The sequence below is a fragment of the Cervus elaphus genome, chromosome 14, assembly GCF_910594005.1.
Source record: "Cervus elaphus chromosome 14, mCerEla1.1, whole genome shotgun sequence".
In the NCBI taxonomy this organism is placed as follows: Eukaryota; Metazoa; Chordata; class Mammalia; order Artiodactyla; family Cervidae; genus Cervus; species Cervus elaphus.
The window spans coordinates 28,658,353-28,675,915 of record NC_057828.1 but is presented as its reverse complement, the minus strand read 5'-3'; the positions used below and the strand labels follow the sequence as shown (position 1 = coordinate 28,675,915).

At 46.8% G+C, this 17,563-nt stretch overlaps 1 protein-coding gene across 3 annotated transcripts in view; it reads left to right on the top strand.

The window, feature by feature from the left end:
- SUSD4 (sushi domain containing 4) overlaps nucleotides 1–17,563 on the top strand; it is a 130,883-nt gene that overhangs the window by 96,106 nt on the left and 17,214 nt on the right. For all 3 annotated transcript variants that reach the window (XM_043924061.1, XM_043924060.1, XM_043924059.1), the window contains one exon: nucleotides 1,454–1,642. In XM_043924061.1, coding sequence (XP_043779996.1) covers nucleotides 1,454–1,642 — 189 coding nt within the window. The remainder of the gene's footprint in view (nucleotides 1–1,453; nucleotides 1,643–17,563) is intronic.

The following is a 17,563-nucleotide window of genomic DNA, read 5'->3' as shown; positions in this document are numbered from 1 at the left end:
GGTTCCGGGCAGGGATCTTTGGGGCCTGGGGGGTCTTCGGGGCTCTGGGACAGCAGGCTGCAGTGGGGCAGGTCGACACTGGCACAGCCTCAGAGTGAATACCGCCTGCATTCTGTACCCCCTCGTTCACTCTGGTCCTGCCCTGATACGGATGCCACATTCTGGGGCACTGACCCGAGAAGTTCACTCAACACAGAGCTGTCTGTCGCGTGTAATACGCCACAAAGTCAGCTTAGGAGAGGAATTCCATCACTCACTGCTGTGCGTGCACAATATAATTTGTACTTGGTGATTGGAAGGGAGAGTAGATATTCCCATTATCCGTTATTTACTTCACACACAATTAGTTCTCTCTGGGAAGAGCCCCAGCTCTGCAGAGTCATTATTCCCTCCAGTGAAACTGCTGAAGCCAATAAGAAACTCCATGATCACAGCGGATGCCACACCAAGAGGGGTGCTGTACCACGGAGAATGTTCCACTGGGCTGCACAGGCTTCAGGACAAAAAGGCAGCTACTGAGTTACAGAAGGAGGCATCCGGGTCTCCTGCGCACTCAGACGGCACACAGAATTCTGTGCACAGACTTGCCGTAGCAGGTCTGCACAAAGCCCGGTGCCCCCAGCAGCAGCCACAGCAGCAGCACCTGAAAACCTTTAGCAGTGCCCATCCTTGAGCTCCGCACGGACCCGGCGGACCAGCAGCTCTGGGGGTGGGGCCCGGCAGTCTGTCCCATACCGGCCCTCTCTCTGGGTAACTCTCAAGTTTGAGAACCACTGCCCTACATGCTACTTCCCTAGTTCACCTAAAACACAGCTGGATTTCTCAGAATTTTCATTGCACGGTGTCAGGTAGGTGTCTATTCAATCAGCTGTTTCCCTGGAATCCAGTTTGCATCCCAACATCGGTGGCTTAAATGGTAAACAATCTGCCTGCAATGCAGGAGACCCAGGTTTGATGCCCAGGTCAGGAAGATCCCCTGGAAAAGGGAATGGCAAACCACTCCAGTGTTCTGGCCTGGAGCATTCCATGGACAGAGGAGCTTGGCGGGCTCAGTCCATGGGGCCGCAGAGAGTCAGACATGACTGGGAGACTGCCACCCACACATTCTCAAGCCACCACCCTCTAAAGCGGTTGGAATGTGTGTTGTTTCTGTGGCACATTAGTTGTTCTCAGCCCTGATGGCACTGGAAGGTTACTTGGGGAGCTTTAAAAAAAGATAGGAGTGCCCAGGCTGTGCATCAGCCTCGGACACAGAGCCAGCAATTGGTGTTTTTAAAAATTTTCTCAGGTGATTCTAATGAGCAGCCAGGGCTGGAGAAGACCAAGGTGCGCAGTCCTCAGAGGCCGTGCCGCATGTATGGCGGGGGAATCCCAAGGCGTATAGCGCTTTGTCTTTCAGATGTGCGAAGGTAACCTCATAAAGATACTTCCCCTTGTCTTCCCCACGTCACAGGCTGCCTGAGACCACTTGCCTCTCCTAACGGCTATGTGAACATCTCCGAGTCCCAGACCGCCTTCCCAGTGGGAACTGTCATCTCCTATCACTGCTTCCCTGGATTCAAACTCGAGGGCTCAGAGTATCTTGAATGCTTGCACAACCTTATCTGGTCGTCCAGCCCACCCCGGTGCCTTGCTCTGGAAGGTAACACATCTTATCCTTGTGGAAGTTGAATTTTGGCTTATTCGAGTGGAGGTTTCCATAGGAGGTGAAGAGCTGAGAAATTACGATCAGCAATAACTTTTGTTCCCTGAGTACACATTGCTTGCCTCTGTCCCGAGCAGAGGCAGCAAGCCTGGTCATCAGCCATGAAGCAGTACTTAAAACAGCCAGACATAAAACTGGCTTCCCCTGTCCTTAGGCTTAAAGGGGATGAAAGAGAAAGTTTCAAGCGTCAAAGGTTAAACTGCAAAATATTGCAAAGTTAAATGAAATGTCTTCAAAAATTAATTTTCTCTACACCAAACGAAAACAGATTGTATTATGGCATCGTTAATCTCACCCCTCATTTTATTGTTGTGTCAATGTTTCTTCCTATGTCCATGCGTTTTATGGCTTGGCTGTAAATGTTTTGCTGCAAGCACACACACTCGGAAGCCTGAAACCAAGAGATCTTTCCTTCTCGTTTTGGTTAAATATATGTGTTTATTTTTGAGTGTGGTTCACTTAGAGACCACTAATCAGTAGTATGATGTAGTGGCAGGGGGTGGGTGGGTGGGCGGGAGTCAGAGAATCCATTGCCAGAATCAAGCCAGTGTCTGTGATTGCAGAGTTTTAAAAACTTCCTAGGCAAGTTGGGCCTGCTGGCTCAGCTTTCACTCTAATTCAGGTCTTGAAATTATGACTGAAGGAAACACATACCGATTTACTTCTTGGCATCTGAATACAGTGGGCAGGAGAGGGAAGAAAAAATAGAGAAATATGGGGAGAGGAAAAAATGAAAGGAAATCTCTAATCAGGAACCCCTCCAAAACCCATCTGTAGTTTTTCTTGGGAAACAAATCAAAACAGAATAGAACGTAGAAACCAGCAAGTTCTTACAAGCACCATCTCTACGCATGCACCTCAGTGTAGGATGAGGTTAAGATAGGAGGTGTGTTGGGGGTGGAGGGCAGTGATCAGCGGTATCTCCTAAGGAAGACCATGAATTAGAGTGGGTTGGCTGGAGCCATGGAGCCTCCTTGAAGGGAAAGGGAGAAGAGATGAAAGGGAGGGGAGCCTGGTGCTTGGAGAAATGAGGTTGCCAGCCTGGGCCATCAGTGGTGCTGTTCTCCTGGGCTGGTAAGTGGAACCCCCACTCACCCCTACTTCCCACCCATCCTAAATCTCCTAGGGGATCAGAGCCCACTGATAGAGATGTCAGATAAAGTACCAAAAGCCAGTTAAATCTGAATTTCAGATAAACAACAAATAATTGTTTAATATGAACATGTCCTAAATATTGTGTGGCCCTTACTTATAGACAACAGTTACTCTTTGTAATTTTTGTTTATCTGAACTTCAGCAATAACTCAGTGTCCTGTATTTTCATTTGTGAAATCTGGCAACCCTAGCCTAGAGGAAGAAGGTCATCCCCTCTGTCACCACTGGGAACCGTCACTGGCAGGTGAGATGAGCACCAGCTGCCAGTGAATGCAGGCTTTTCTGGTTCCTGGAGGTTTCTCCCTGCTCTGATAACCAGAACTAGAGGACTAGTTACTAAAGATATCATGTTACCATTGTATCTATTTAAAATGCCTGTCTTCAAATCTTTTCAAATTTGGTTTAAATGTCTTTCAAAACATCATATTTCTAAGCTTCATTTGGGGACTTTGAAAGCAGTTTTTCTGGAGCTTAGGGAATATGATGTGACTAGGCATAAAACAAAATCTCACTTTAAGGGGCAAAGAGTTAAGGTTATGAACAGGAGGCCGTGACTCACTTCTGATTGGAAATGAGTCTCATGCTTAAAACCTGTTTCCTTTTCCTCTGCCAGCCTGTGCTGTGATGGAGGGGGACCCTGAAAGTCCAGGTGACAGCTGCCTGTGACAAGAAAGCCACCTAATACCATTTTTCCCTCCATAAAGAGAAGTCTTTACATCTCTATTTTCAATAAATACATGTTTCTTTCAATTATCTGATGCAATTAGTTTGTGAGACCTTTAAATGGTATCTTAGCTAAAGGCACCAAAGGCATGATTCTGAGAGACGCAGAGTGGCCTAAAGGACTTTTTGTCTCAAGACTTGATAGAAACTGGGTTAAGTTAAGCAGTGTGTTAAAATAAAAGGTAAGGATTTGTGAAAAATGAATCCAGATACACCTGGATATTAGAGTTTCTTTAACTCTTACTTGAATTGTGTATCATCTTATTCAAGAGCTGTTTATGCAAATTGTCAAAGGGTGTTCAACATAGATGCACTATCCCAAGGGAATCTACCCACCTCATTAATACATCACCCCCTTCATTTTTTTTTTTTTTTTTTTTGTCTTCTGGAGCACACAATTTGATTTTTCTTGATGGCAGAATGAAAATGATTGCACTGTGCTGTGAGATCATGACGCTCTTGGGGACTTTGAAATATTAGGCTGTCTGACCCCTGAAGTGACCAGATCTGCACAGCTGAGCTGGGGAAGCCTTTCTTGTGAACTTTTTTATCCCCTTCCCTATCCTGTCTCCCTACTAACCCATCAATCCATCACGTGTCAGTGTACCTGTCACTGCAGCTTCCTCCATCCCTGGAGCTCTTTTCCTAACCTGCCACCAGCCTGAAGATGGGATCACCAGGATGGTCATAGGGTGCTGTGGGCTATTGATTACAGTGTGAATTACCGTCCGACTGGCTGAGTTCACATCCTGAGTCTCCTACTTAATTAGTTTGACTCAGGGCAAGTCACTTAGCTTCTATCAGTCTCTGTGTCCTTATTTATAAAGTGGGGGAGATGATTGTGGGACTATGAAGACTATGAGAATCCAGTGTGATAACAAGAGTAAGACTTTTAATGAAAGGCTCAATACATGGTAGGTGGTCAATCAAGTGTCCATCATTATTATTGCTCTTAGAATTGTGTACAGGGTCACAGTAAAGGAGACTCTGGGCCTGGCTGTGAATGAAGTACCCAGGTCTTGATGCATTTACATTGTAACATTGTTTTGGTTGTTCAGATTCAGTTTTGGTTACTTGCATACTCTTTTTTCCCTCCACCTTCAAAGCCAGCAGCATAGTGTCTTCCAGCCTCCCTCCTCTCTGACCTCTGCTTCCGTTATTCTTTTCTTGAAGTTACTGGCATACTTTTAACTGTGTTTGTATTAACATGAATCCCAGATAATAGGAGGAAATATTAAGCAGTAATAAGAATTGCTGTGAATCTTGAGAGCTTACTATGTGTCAGAATGTTTGACACAGTATCTCATTTAGTTCTCCTATTGCCTTTGTAAGACAAGTACTTTTTCTTAAAGTATTTATTTATTCAGCTGCTCCAGGGTCTTGTTTGTGGCACACGGGATCTTTGATTTTTGTTGCCCTGTGAGGGATCTAGTTCCCTGACTGGTGATTGAAACCCAGGCCCCCTGCATTGGGAATTTAGAGTCCTCGCCACTGGGCCACCGGTAAAGTCCTGACAAATACTATTTTTAATCCCATTTTACTGATCAAACCCAGGTTTCTAAGGATTCAGTAACTCACCCAAAGTCACACGGCTTCTAAGTGGGGGAATGGGGACTCGAACGTGGATCTTTGCCATTCCAAAGCTCATGCTCTTCATCACCAAGGTACATTATCTAATGCATTATCCAATTTGTTCTGATTTCTTTACAATTCTTACAGCTCTTTTTTTAAACTGTCAAAAAATTCAGAAGAGTGATCACGTAGCAAGGGGTTTGTCCTTCTAGTCCAGTTGGCCTCCCTGTAGAACTCCTAGCTTCAGGGGGCCATGAATCCAAAGGAGACCCTGCTGCCTGCCAGGGTGGGGGGCGGAGAGCCCTCCCCACTGCCCCCCAAATGCCCATTGGTCACCCCCTTACAGCAGAGCCTCACTTCAGCCCCCGGGCTGCTCAGGGATTGTGTCTCCTTTCGCAGACCTGGAGACTGACACCTTGAAGGGTGTCAGTGGCCTGACTTTTCCACACCTCCAGTTCTGGGCTGGGCTTTTTCTGCCTCATGGTGCCTCCCCACTTAATGGCATGGAGCAGGCTTTGCTGGTTCCAGTGTCATGTGACAGCTGTCATGCTCAATGTCAGTAGTCCCATCATTGAGGTCTGGCTTCATGAAGGACTTTATAATTTGAAAGGAAAAGCTCTAGCAGCTTCACCAAGGGTGGCAAGAATTCCAAGGCCCAGTAGGAAGTTGTGGGTGATGTGTTTCAAGGTCTGGGCTGTTGTACCCAGCTTATGTCTGTTTTCCCACAGCCAGGTTCTGGGATGGGGGGTAGGGCGGGGGGAACACCTGAAATCATAATATTTTGGACCAGAATGTTGGCTGCATCATTTTAAAATACATGAATATATAAATTTGAGCCTGGAAGGAGCCCCTTGGGTTTCTGTGTTCTGGTCTGTCTCACTGTAGATCTGAGTGCTTTTCCTTATCTCTGTATATCTTAATGATTTCCATTCTTAGGCCATCTTCACCTCTGAGGGTCTCATCTTTCTGTCTTTCGCACATAAGTACATGCACACATACACACACTGAATCCAGGCAATGTTTAAAAAAAAAAACTATGACTGTAAGTGTGAGCAATTTCTCATTTGTAAGTGCTAAGAACTCGGTTTACATTGTCAGCCGTGTTTATTGAACACCTGGCAGGAACAGAGCAACACCAAATTGGGCTCTGGGGAATTATAAAGAAAGAAAGGAACAGCATTCCTTACTTTGAAGAGCTTATAGTTTAGTGGGGAGACTAAGATGACAAATCCCATTCCCTGGAGACGAGCGTCATCACAGAGGGCACCAACTATGCCTGCAGCTTTACCAAGGGGCAGATGCATGCTTCTGCTTTGGAAAGGGTGGAAGGGAGGTTCTGATAGGTGGTATTGCAATTGTAAAATGAAAATTTCTATCTAGGGTTTATGATTTTTGGGGTTCTTTTCCCTGGAGATCAAATAGAATCATGTGTTTCCCCCCCCCCCCACCCCCGGGCTTTGAGAAAAGAGAAAGGGTCTAAATATTTCACTTATCCGAAGGACCATGCATTTTGAAGCTCTGTAGAGCTCATTAGCCAAGGCAACATGCCTTAATATCTGTGCGGAGTATGCTGGCCTAGTGGTTTGAAGGTGGAGAATAGGAGGATATTGATTTCATTCCCTGTGACTTAGGTGGGGGCGTCCCCAATGCTGACCTTTCAAAGTGAACCTGACCTTATTAGAAGCTGAATATGCAAACCATTTTGTTTTTAAGTCCAACCAGTTCCCAAACTCAGAATGCCCGAACCAGTTCCCTGGGCCTGACCCTTACCGTCCATTTCTCTGCTCAAGTGGTCAGAGATGGAAGCTTAATCAGTTTCAGATTTAGTTACAAGGAAGGCAATGACATTATTTCCAAGGAACCTTCTAGTGCTCAGGGTTCCTTTTAGGTCAGCGTCCTTACATAAGAAAAGAAGGAGAAATAAGAAACAGAAAAACCTTGTTTGGCCAAAGATGAAATAACTTGAAAGGTTCCAGTTTGGGATCAAAACTCAAAGCCAGGTTGGATGGAGAGGGATCCCAGCTCCAGAGCGGCCCTTGGCCTTTGCAGGGTGCTTTCCTCCAGAGTCAAACCCTCTTTCTGGGACAAGAGGCAGCAGCCAGCGTCTCTCCCTCTAGGAGCCCTGCCTTCACCCAGAAGTGCCTCGTAACTTTAAAGGAATCCTGTGTAGGAACAAGAAAGATGGCGGAGGAGCCCAGGCCTCCTCAGATAAGACCTGCCCTGTATCTTATCCTTGGCAGATAACATTCCAAGGAATTATCACAGTCCACCCTGCGCCAAGGTGGTCCCCATTCTACAAAAGGAAAATTCAGGGCACAGAAAGGAGCCCAGGCCTGGTCTGAAGAAGGCTGCGGGAAATTACTGTCCGTGGTGAGATCACCTGTCACTGTCATCCCGTAAACCATAGTCAGACACCCTGCCACAGAGTGGTGTTTCCTGGGCCTGGAAAAGAGGAAAATCGCAGGTCCTCCCTAGTCTCCAGTACTTTGGCCACCTGATGCGAAGAGCCGACTCATTGGGAAAGACCCTGATGCTGGGAAAGATTGAAGGCAGGAGGAGAAGAGGGGAACAGAGGATAAGACGGTTGGATGGCATCATCAATTCAATGGACATGAGTTTGAGCAAACTCTGGGAGATGTGAAGGACAGGGAAGCCTGACCTGCTGTAGTCCATTGGGGTTGCAAAAGTTGGACACAACTTAGGGACTGAACAACCTCCGTCATGTGACATTAGCTGGGGAGAAACCCTGTCTGAAGCCATGTGGAGGTCGCCTTGTGAACTGAAAACCGTCTTCTGCCATCTGGGCACATATGTGAGTGCATCATCTCCTCTCCGGTTCTGTTTCCCAGCCATGAAAACTCCCGTATCTGGCAATGTTTGTATTGCAGCCACCTTGCCTGTGACCCTCACGGGGATTTTTTATTAGAGGGAGATGCAAAATAGCAAGCAGCCTTGGTAATTTATTGTTCACAAGCAATAGTAAATTATCCTAATACCTTTTCCATGTACTGTTCATACATTACAGCGGAGTGATTACCGGGAAATAGCTGCCTGCATGTCCTACCAGAGCTTCTCAGGGCTCACTGTGCTTAATTCTCCTCCGTCTCTTTTCTTTACACAAGCAGTAATTGCCACTCTAGCATCTTCCTCTTCTCGGGCACACGTCTCCTTGTACTCAAGAGTAGATTGTGCTGTGGCATCAAGAAGCTTCATTATTCTTTCCTTTTTTTTTTTCCTTCTATATTGAATCTAGAAACACTGATCTTTCTGTCCTAAGGAAACCAAGAGACCTTGTTCCTGTTTTTCAAGTGGAACCAACTTCTCAGGCTTCCCAGCTATTACATTATAGGCTCTTTTTCTCTTGAATTGTAAGACTCCTGATCTGATACATAGCCCTGGACTGCCCCCACCACCCTCTCTCTCCAGGCCTGTAGCCCCTCGGCAGACTCTGTCAGGCACTTTCCCTTCCTTTTAATCTCCTTGGAAACATGTAACCATCAACCCTCCCGCTCTCCGGGGCTCCTGGGATTTTTTTTCCCACCTCATTCAATTGCAGAGATTTTACACTGATGTCAAAGAAGAGAAGTGATTCCTCTTCTCACCAAAGAGGAACAAACAGGGCAAGAGTTCTGGATTGGTGTCTCCCACCAAATCAAGGAAAGACGAGATCATCAATGGGGGACTCGACTACCCCTCCCCCACCACATTCTCATGTTCAGAGCTGGGGTCCCAGCAGAGGGGCTCTGGTCTGTCTTCTCCAAGGCCCCCACCCCTCAGCTCTCACCCAGGCAGAAAACCTGTCCTGGGGCAGGTGCCATAGGGAAAGCAGTGGATCTGATGCCAGGCACTATCACTCCTGTCTTTATGGAAATGTGTCCTGGGTGCAAGGCACAGGGGTCGAATCATGGGAAGCCCACTTATGCTGTGGCTCTATCAAAGCCCTCTGTCAAACTGTGTCATTAAGGATGCTGCCAGTTTTCTGTGGGGGAAGCCACTCATATAAAACAATAATCCTACACACAGGCTTCTCCTGGGCTCACAGTTGTGAACTGGTCTGAATTCCCCACCTTCCATGGCTGGGATATCTGAGATCTTTCACCCCTCTTTTGCAGGCTAGGATGCATTCTAGGGGTCAAGGGTGTGGGGACAAGTCTCTTTCAGTCACTGAGTTCATGGTTCTCACTAAAATGTATTTCTGCTTTGCCTTATAGTCTCCTCATATTTTTGGAAAGCTCACAGGCATACAAGCAGAGTTCTTTATTTTGTGATGTTTAAATGTCAGGTCAGTGAAAGGACCGCACAGCTAAGCAACGACAAAGCTGCAGCGAGTGGTTTGAGCTGCTCGCTTGTGGCAGGAGGGTGACTTCATCACACTCAGAAAATAGATGGGCTGATACAAATGGGAAAATCTTGGTGTTTGTCCTTAAACTCGAGAATATCTTCTCTGTCCCTGCTCCAGACAGGATTTATTTCCTTCTTTCCTCTCTGGAAACTTAGATGACTTGTATTTCATGGTAATAAAACCTCTTGCAATCAGGTGCAACACCAAAGGTAATAAATCCCTTCAGTCACTCCCTGCCTTTTGCAGACTGAAGAGTCACTGGAAAGTATTCGGCAGGGTGATTTGGGAATCATTCCTCCCCAGTGTCTGCCCCCAGCCCCCCTTTTCTTCACAAGTGATTACCAAAATTTCCCTCTTCTCCATAAAATGATTAGACACTTGGGATGATTGGCAGGTAAAATAGTCATCCCGTTATATCTCTGTCTAAGTGTCTTATCTCATTCTTTTTTTTTGTGGCGGGGGGTGGGGGCTATAGAACCTGTAAGATAATACCTGTATTGGCAATCATTTTCTCCTTCTGTACTGGAGGTTTTGTACAGGAGGGTTTTTGGTTGTTTGGGAGTTTGTTTTTGCAAAAAGATGGTGGTTGTTGCTAAGTCGTGTCCGACTCTTTGCAGCCCTCTGGACTGAAGACCACCAGGCTCCTCTGTGCATGGGATTTCCCAAGCAAGAATACTGGAGGGGGTTGCCATTTCCTTCTCCAGCGGCTCTTCCAAACCCAGGGATCAAACCCACATCTCATGCATTGGCAGGTGGATTCTTTGCCACTGAGCTATCAGGGGAAAAGATGGTGCCTGACTCTAAATTGTGCCCTGTTTTCCCTAAAGTTAAAGCCCTTAGTGGAGATCTGACCATCGGATCTCTCCTCTTCCTCCCTGGGGGTCCTGCAGAAAAGTCTACGATTTTCTCATATTCTGGCCAGTTTCTTCTTCGATAGATGAGGACTGAATGCATTTTCTAACACCATCTGCTCCACTCATGGGAAGGGATGTAATAGGTCCAGACATTAAGGAGGTGGAAACAGCTGAGGGTGGAAACAGCTGGAATTTTAGAACGAAGCCAATTATACTGGATTTCAGATTTTAAAACTAGTCCTTAGCTCAGGAGATCACAGGCAAACAACTGTGCCGACATCAATCTGTATTTTCCTGCCATAAATATCTTATTACAAGGGAAATGTTTTTGACTTGAAAAGAAAAGTAAATTTATCGGATGCTGGGAAGTCAAGAATTCTATAGACAACCATGACTAAACTCACATATAATAGGACCCTTTGTGTGTGTGCTGAGTCACTTCAGTTGTGTCCGACTCTGTGCGACCCTACAGACTGCAGCCCGCCAGGCTCCTCTGTCTATGGGATTCTCCAGGCAAGAATATTGGAGTGGTTGCCATGCCCTTCTCCAGGGGATCTTCCTGACCCAGGGATTAAACCCACATTTCCTATGTCTCTAGCACTGGCAGGCATGCTCTTTACCGCTACCACCACCTGTGAAGCCCAGTAAGACCTTTACCCTCCCATGTTACGTGACCTTTTCAAAGATCCCGTGGTCCTTGGAATTAACTGTGAGTGACTCTCTACTGTTCCCAAAGCAAAGTCTCCCCATCCTGATTCCTGCCAGCACTGCCCAAAGAGAGGAGTGACTGGTATCTCCCCAAGGAGCCTTTAAGGTCCCAGGCCCGGGATGCTGTCTTCCTGCAAGACTCTTACTCCACTCTGTCCAGGAGGACACAGCTCAGGAAATAACCCCCTGGCAGGCACACAACTTTTTTTTTTTCACTTCACTGAGAAAATCTTGGTGTCTAATTACTTCTGTGAGACATTCTGACATTGGCCAGGAAACCCTGCTGTTGTACGTGGGGTGTCCCTGTGTACCTGGCCCAAGGGCTTGGCCACTTTCTCCCAGGCCAAGGATAGATTCATGCTGCGCTAGCTTCAACTACATGGCAAAGGCAGGGGACTTAAGTGTTTTCCTCATGGTTCTGGGGGCTAGAAGTCCAAAATCCCAAGTGTTGACAGGACCATGGTCCTTTGGAGACTTGGGGTAGAATTCTTCCTTCTAGAGGTGGCCTTGGCATCCCTTGGCTTATAGCTTCACTATTCCAGTCTCTACCTCTGTCATCACATGTTGTTCTCCCTATGAGGTTGTCTTCACATATCTTCCTTCTGTGTGTCTCTTCTCCTATTATAAGGATGCCTATCATATTGTATTAAGGTCCCACCTGCTGTGACATGACCTCATCTTAACTTGATTACATCTGCTATACACCCAATTTCCAAATGAAGTTATATTTACAGGTACCTGGGATTAGGACTTCAGCAAAACTTTTGGGGCAACACAACTCAACCCACACCTTGCCTTGACTTGAGAAGAAACAGATGCCCCTTGCGTCTTCCTTCTACCTCTTATTGCTGTTGTTCATTCGCTAAGTCATGTCTGACTCTTTGCAACCCCATGGCTTCCCTGTCCTTCACTATCTCCCTGAGTTGGCTCAAACTCTTGGCCATTGAGTTGGTGGTGCCATCCATCCCCTGCTGTCCCCTTCTCCTCCTGCCTTCCATCTTTGCCAGCATCAGGGTCTTTTCCAATGAATTGGCTCTTGGCATCAGGTGGCCCAAGTATTGGAGCTTCAGCTTCAGCATCAGTCCTTCCAATGAATATTCAGGGTTGATTTCCTTTAGGATTGAGTGGTTTGATCTCCTTGCAGTCCAAGGGACTCTCAAGAGTCTTCTCCAACACCACAGTTCAAAAGTATCAATTCTTTGATGCTTAGCCTTCTTTATGGTCCAACTCTTACATCTGTACATAACTACTGGGAAAATAATAGCTATGTCAGGTTTAAAGGGCCATCTGTAACGCTTCCCAAACCCCAGTTGACCTGCATTCTTGGACTCTCCCTAAGCCCTGTCCTGAGCTCATTCTCATCAGGGCCTGTCTGTAGCATCCTGCCGATGCCCATGTGTGAAACAGGAGTGCTCTGTGTCCATCAGGGTTCCCCCCATCACCTTTCTTCTATCTCTAGAGGCTCCAAGGCTTTTCCAAACTCTAACTCCACTTCGCACAGCCCACATCTTAGCAGATCAAGAAACCATTGCTCTTACATCTGATCTTTGGGTGGCCGACACTCCCTTGCTCCATGGCAAGACTCCGTGAGAGAGCACAGCTTCAGGGTAAGCCTTGTTGCAGGTCGAATCCTAGGTGTTCTATTTATTTGTCTGACCTTGGACAAGGAACTTCCCTTTCTCGAATCCCAATTCCTTTCTCTGTGTAAATGAGTCCATAGCAGCATCTGCTCTGCAGATTGGTGGTCAGGATGAAGTGGAGCAGTGCGTGTTTGCTGCTGTCACTGTGGGAACTTGTGGAAAGTTGTCATTGTCTTTTCTGCTTGTGTTTTCTCTCATTGGCTCATAATGTAACTACTATATATACATAATATTGTTACCAGTAATAGTAGCTGTCTGTTTATCGGGCATCTGTTTTTGTGTCAGGCACTGTGCTTGCTGATTTACAGCTACTATTTCTAATTTTTATAAAAGCTATACAGTATGGGTGTTACTATTCCCATTTTACAGATGATGGAAACTAAAACTACTTCAGAAAGAGGTTAAATGAAATGCCCAAGGTCACGTAGCTCCTAAGTGTTTGACCCAGGATTCCAACCCAAGAAAGTGTGCTTTGCACTATGTGAGGCTGCCTTCATTCATCCACTGATGTGTTATGCCTTCCTGGCCTTTTTCACATTCTCCTTTCCTGTTCTTCTAGCTGAATTTCCCCCCTTTTTTCAGTTTTCATTGTCCACAACTTCTAAGCCAACAGTTTTCAAATATATCAGATGTCAGAAGAGCATGGTACTTTTCACAGACTAGCTTTTTTGTTTTAACAGAACACTAAGAAATACTGTGTAAGCATTAGAAGCACTTGTGCTGGCAGGAAACATAGCTGCTTATTTTCTATGTACAGTGTAGGACCATACACAAAAGTGTACGTGGGTACACACGTGCATTCACTCACACTCAGCTAGGAGCTAAGCATAAGGAAGGGCTTCCCATCATCATGAACTTACTACTCGATTCTGTATTTCTTCATCTGCTGGGATTTGATTACAGAAAAGAACAAGAAGGCACCAGAAATTTAATAAAACATTTATGGGAGAAAAGCTTGAAATGCAGAAAATCAATATATTAAGGTATCAGCATGGTTCCTTTGTCCAATTTGTGGGGAAGGAACTTAAAAATACACTGGCAACATTGTATATTCAGCATGATCTCCGTTTTGCTAATTGCAAGGAGAGGCAGGAGGGATCTACCCTAAGTGCTCCTGTGGGCTCTCTGCCTTAACTTATGTGTCTGTGTGCGCTCAGTCGTGTCCAACTCTTTAGGACCCCCGTGGACTGTACTGCACCAGGCTCCTCTGTCTATGGGATTCTCCAGGCCTGAATGAACCCACTGGAGTGGGTTACCATTTCCTACTCCAGGGGATCTTCCCAACCCAGGGATCAAACCCGTGTCTCTTGTGTCTCTTGCATTGGCAGGCAGATTCTTTACCACTGGGCCATCTGTGGGGAAGCCCCACACACCTTTTTCATCTTGGGCCCCGGATTTCTCTCCCTTTCAAGTTAAGGACTTCCTTGGTCCAGTGACTAAGACTCCCAACTTCCAATGCAGGGGGTGTGGGTTCCATCCCTGATTAGGAAAATAAGATCCCACATGCCATACAGAGCCACCAAGAAATAAAAATAAATAAATAGAATTAATTTTTTCTTAAAAAAGTCAAGCCTGCCTCTGGTGGGAGAAATCTGGATAATTTTTGAAAAAATTAAGATGCCCTGATAACCATCAGACATTCCAAGAGTAGGAGTCCTATTTGTGAAGACATTCCCAGACAACCAAACACTGACACCACAGATGTCTTGTGATTTATTTTCGTGTTGTGGTGAGTGAGGCTAAACTCAGCTTAGCCTCTGGTCTTCAAGTCACTACAAAGAAGGAAGTGTACCTCATTGGTACCAAAAATGCATGTCGGCTTTAGAGGCCAGCATCAGCCTCCCTCCACTGCCCAAAGCTGTCAGAGCAAATCATGGTTTTATACCTGCTCCCTCAGCTGTGCACTCCTGCATGGTTTCAGTATGTCTCCAAAAACAGGCACACTTCGGGTTCTTATGTGAAACTGTGTTTTTTGTTTTTGGCATTGAAGTTTCCCGGTCCTCGTCAGATGCATAGTGTCTTTCTTCAGGGACATCCTAATGTGGTGACTCTGAGATGAAAAGCAGACCAGAACCCCTCCTTTGGGGCTGCTGAATAATAGTGATCTTAAATTTCATCTGTCAGCAAGTCTCTGAGCAAGTCAACACCATGTTCCATCCAATCTGGAAATAAGCAAAGGTCCAGCCTCCTCATTTGCTTCCCTGAGTGGACACATTTATTGGCCTTTCGTGTTGTTACAACAAAACAAAAGTGGAAAATGTTACATGCGGTATAATGTTTATTGATTTTCCCTGAGCTGAAAGCAAGGTTTTGGAGGTAGCCTTGGAAACAGCTATGATTTTGGCATGGGGGGTGCCAGCCAGCTTCCTGGAATCATTACCACCAGACTTGGAGCCAGCCAGTACAGTGGCAGTTTTGATTATTGGAAGTCAGCAGTAGTCCTGAAGGCAGAGGTTTGCCTGGGTCCATCCATAGATAGAGCAATGCCCGCTCTCTTAGTTCTCGAGAGCTGCTGAGACATCATGCTGCTGGTCTTGAGATGATGATGCCTTTGGACTTGAGAGACACAGAATCGCCGGCCATCCCACCACCTCCCTGCGCTGTCAAGCCAGCTGAGGGCCAGATTCTATATTAAGAGCAACTTCTGTCTCCTCATCACTGTTGAGCTCAGCTACAAAGCCTCCTCGTGGTCTGGGGCAGTGCTTCTTAGACTGGACTGTGTGTGGGAATCACCTGGGAATCTTTCTAAAACAAAGTTTCTGATTCAGGAGGCCTGGGGTTTGGCTTTAAATTATGCATTTTCTAATAAGCTCCTGGCCCAGTGGTCCATGGACGGCAGTTGGAAAACAAGGGTCTCATGGAAGTAAAGACTCCAACCAGACGCCATGGCAACTTAATTCTCTGACTGACGCCACTGCATGTTTTAAGCCCTCCATCCCAGAAGGCGAGGACAGAGGAAAATTCATCTCTCCAGCTCTCGGCTCTGACTACCCAGGAGAATCGCCTGGGGAACTTTGAAGACCTGGCCGCACTGAGGACCCACCCCAGACCAGTTAGACAGAGCTGATGTGCGGGGTTGAAGGGCCACTGACTGAAATCACTCAGATGCTCTTCAGATGTAGTGCTAACACGGCAGGGAGGGTGGGTGCCCGTCTTTTTAGCAATGAACTGCAGGAAAGCGAGTTCCATACTGTATGTATGGTAGACTCATCCTAGAACAAGGTTCCCAAAAGAGAATAGTGGCTCGAACAAAATAGAAGCTTATTTTCACGTGCGGAATTAGTGTGTGGGGGTGTGCCAGGGCCTCCTCTGCACGCAGTCATTCAGGAGCCAGTGGAACCTCTGCTGTTTTGAGGTGCAGTTTCTAAGGACCCCCTGGGGGGGATTGTCTGATTCTAGAGCCAGAAGCTTGGGAGACTTCCGTGGATCAGGCCTGGAGGAGGATTTACCACTTCTGCTCACATTCCATTGACAGGAACACAGAGAAACAAAGGATGCTGGGCAGTGCAGACAGCTCTGTGCCCGGGGAAGAAGAGGGGGATGAGATTGTGGCAGCAGCTGGCAGCCACCAGCACCAGCTCTGTGGGGTGGATCTGGGCACACCCTGAAGGGCCGGCTCCTCCCTACGTGAGGGCCAGCTGGGGCTGGGTGGTGCACGAACCTGGAAGACTAAGGATGAAAACAGGCAATCCAAATACCTGGGCTCGTGGCTCAGAAGGATTAAAACAAATAATTAGCACTTGTCACGTTCTACATTCTTCTGTCTCCCCAACCCCCCACCCCCCCCCGCCAAAATAATTTCTGTGAATGTTCACGAGACACACAGACTATTTTTAAACCTCATTTTCCTCTTCTGCACATAATGAAATATATAAATAGGTGACGGACTGTGATAAGGGATGTATAATTCTCAGCTCTAAGTCTCCCCTCCCCAAGCAATGCCTCACCTCACACTGACTACAGAGAGTGGGAGCTTTCAGACCACAAGTTCCCCATGTCCCCATCACCCTGGTTTTGACCATTTATCCCTGTGTCAGCCTCTGGTTTCTTCCCACTCCTGTCAAAGGCCAGTCTGTTCGTTGATGGAGATAGGACCAGAGGTCCTTTCACTTTCATGATGACCTTGCATTCCTCATCCAACCCTGCATCAACCAGCCTGGTCCTCCACGTTGGTCCGCTCCCACAGAGGACATATAAGCAAGGTCCACAGCTCCTGTGGGGGCAGGCAGGGTCCCCACCCCACCCTCCAGCCATCCTATTGGCTGCTCCTGTGCAGCCAGTTTCCACTTAGACTCTCTATTAACTGTCATTCCCACCGCACCCCTCCTCAGCTCACATGACCCTCTTCTCTGGCCGCTCACCACGCTAATGAAATCACTTACCTCAAGGCCACTAGGGATTTCCATGTGGCCAAATCCAGGGTCCCTACCCTGTCTCCATCTTTCTCAGCTTGCTGGAAACTACTCCTCCTGCTCAGAAGTTTTCCTATCTTAGCTTCAGGTGACTCAGTGGTAAAGAATCTGCCTGCATTGCAGGAGACACAGGTTCTGCCTCTGGGCCAGGAAGATCTCCTGGATGAAGACATGGCAACCCACTCCAGTATTCTGGCCTGGAGAACCCCATGGACAGAGGAGCCTGGTGGGGCTACAGTCCATGGGATCTCAAGGAGTCAGACATGAGTGAAACAACTGAGCATGCGTGCATGTTAGTTTTGGTGGTCTATCCCAGGCTGCTTAGCCAGTCTCTTCCACCCTCAACTGATTGCTCAATCTTTGGATGGGAACCCCTCCTCTTTTCTTTCCACCTTCTCTTCCTGGGTGAGTTCACCCAGTCTCATGGATTTGAGCCTTATCTCTAAGCTCAT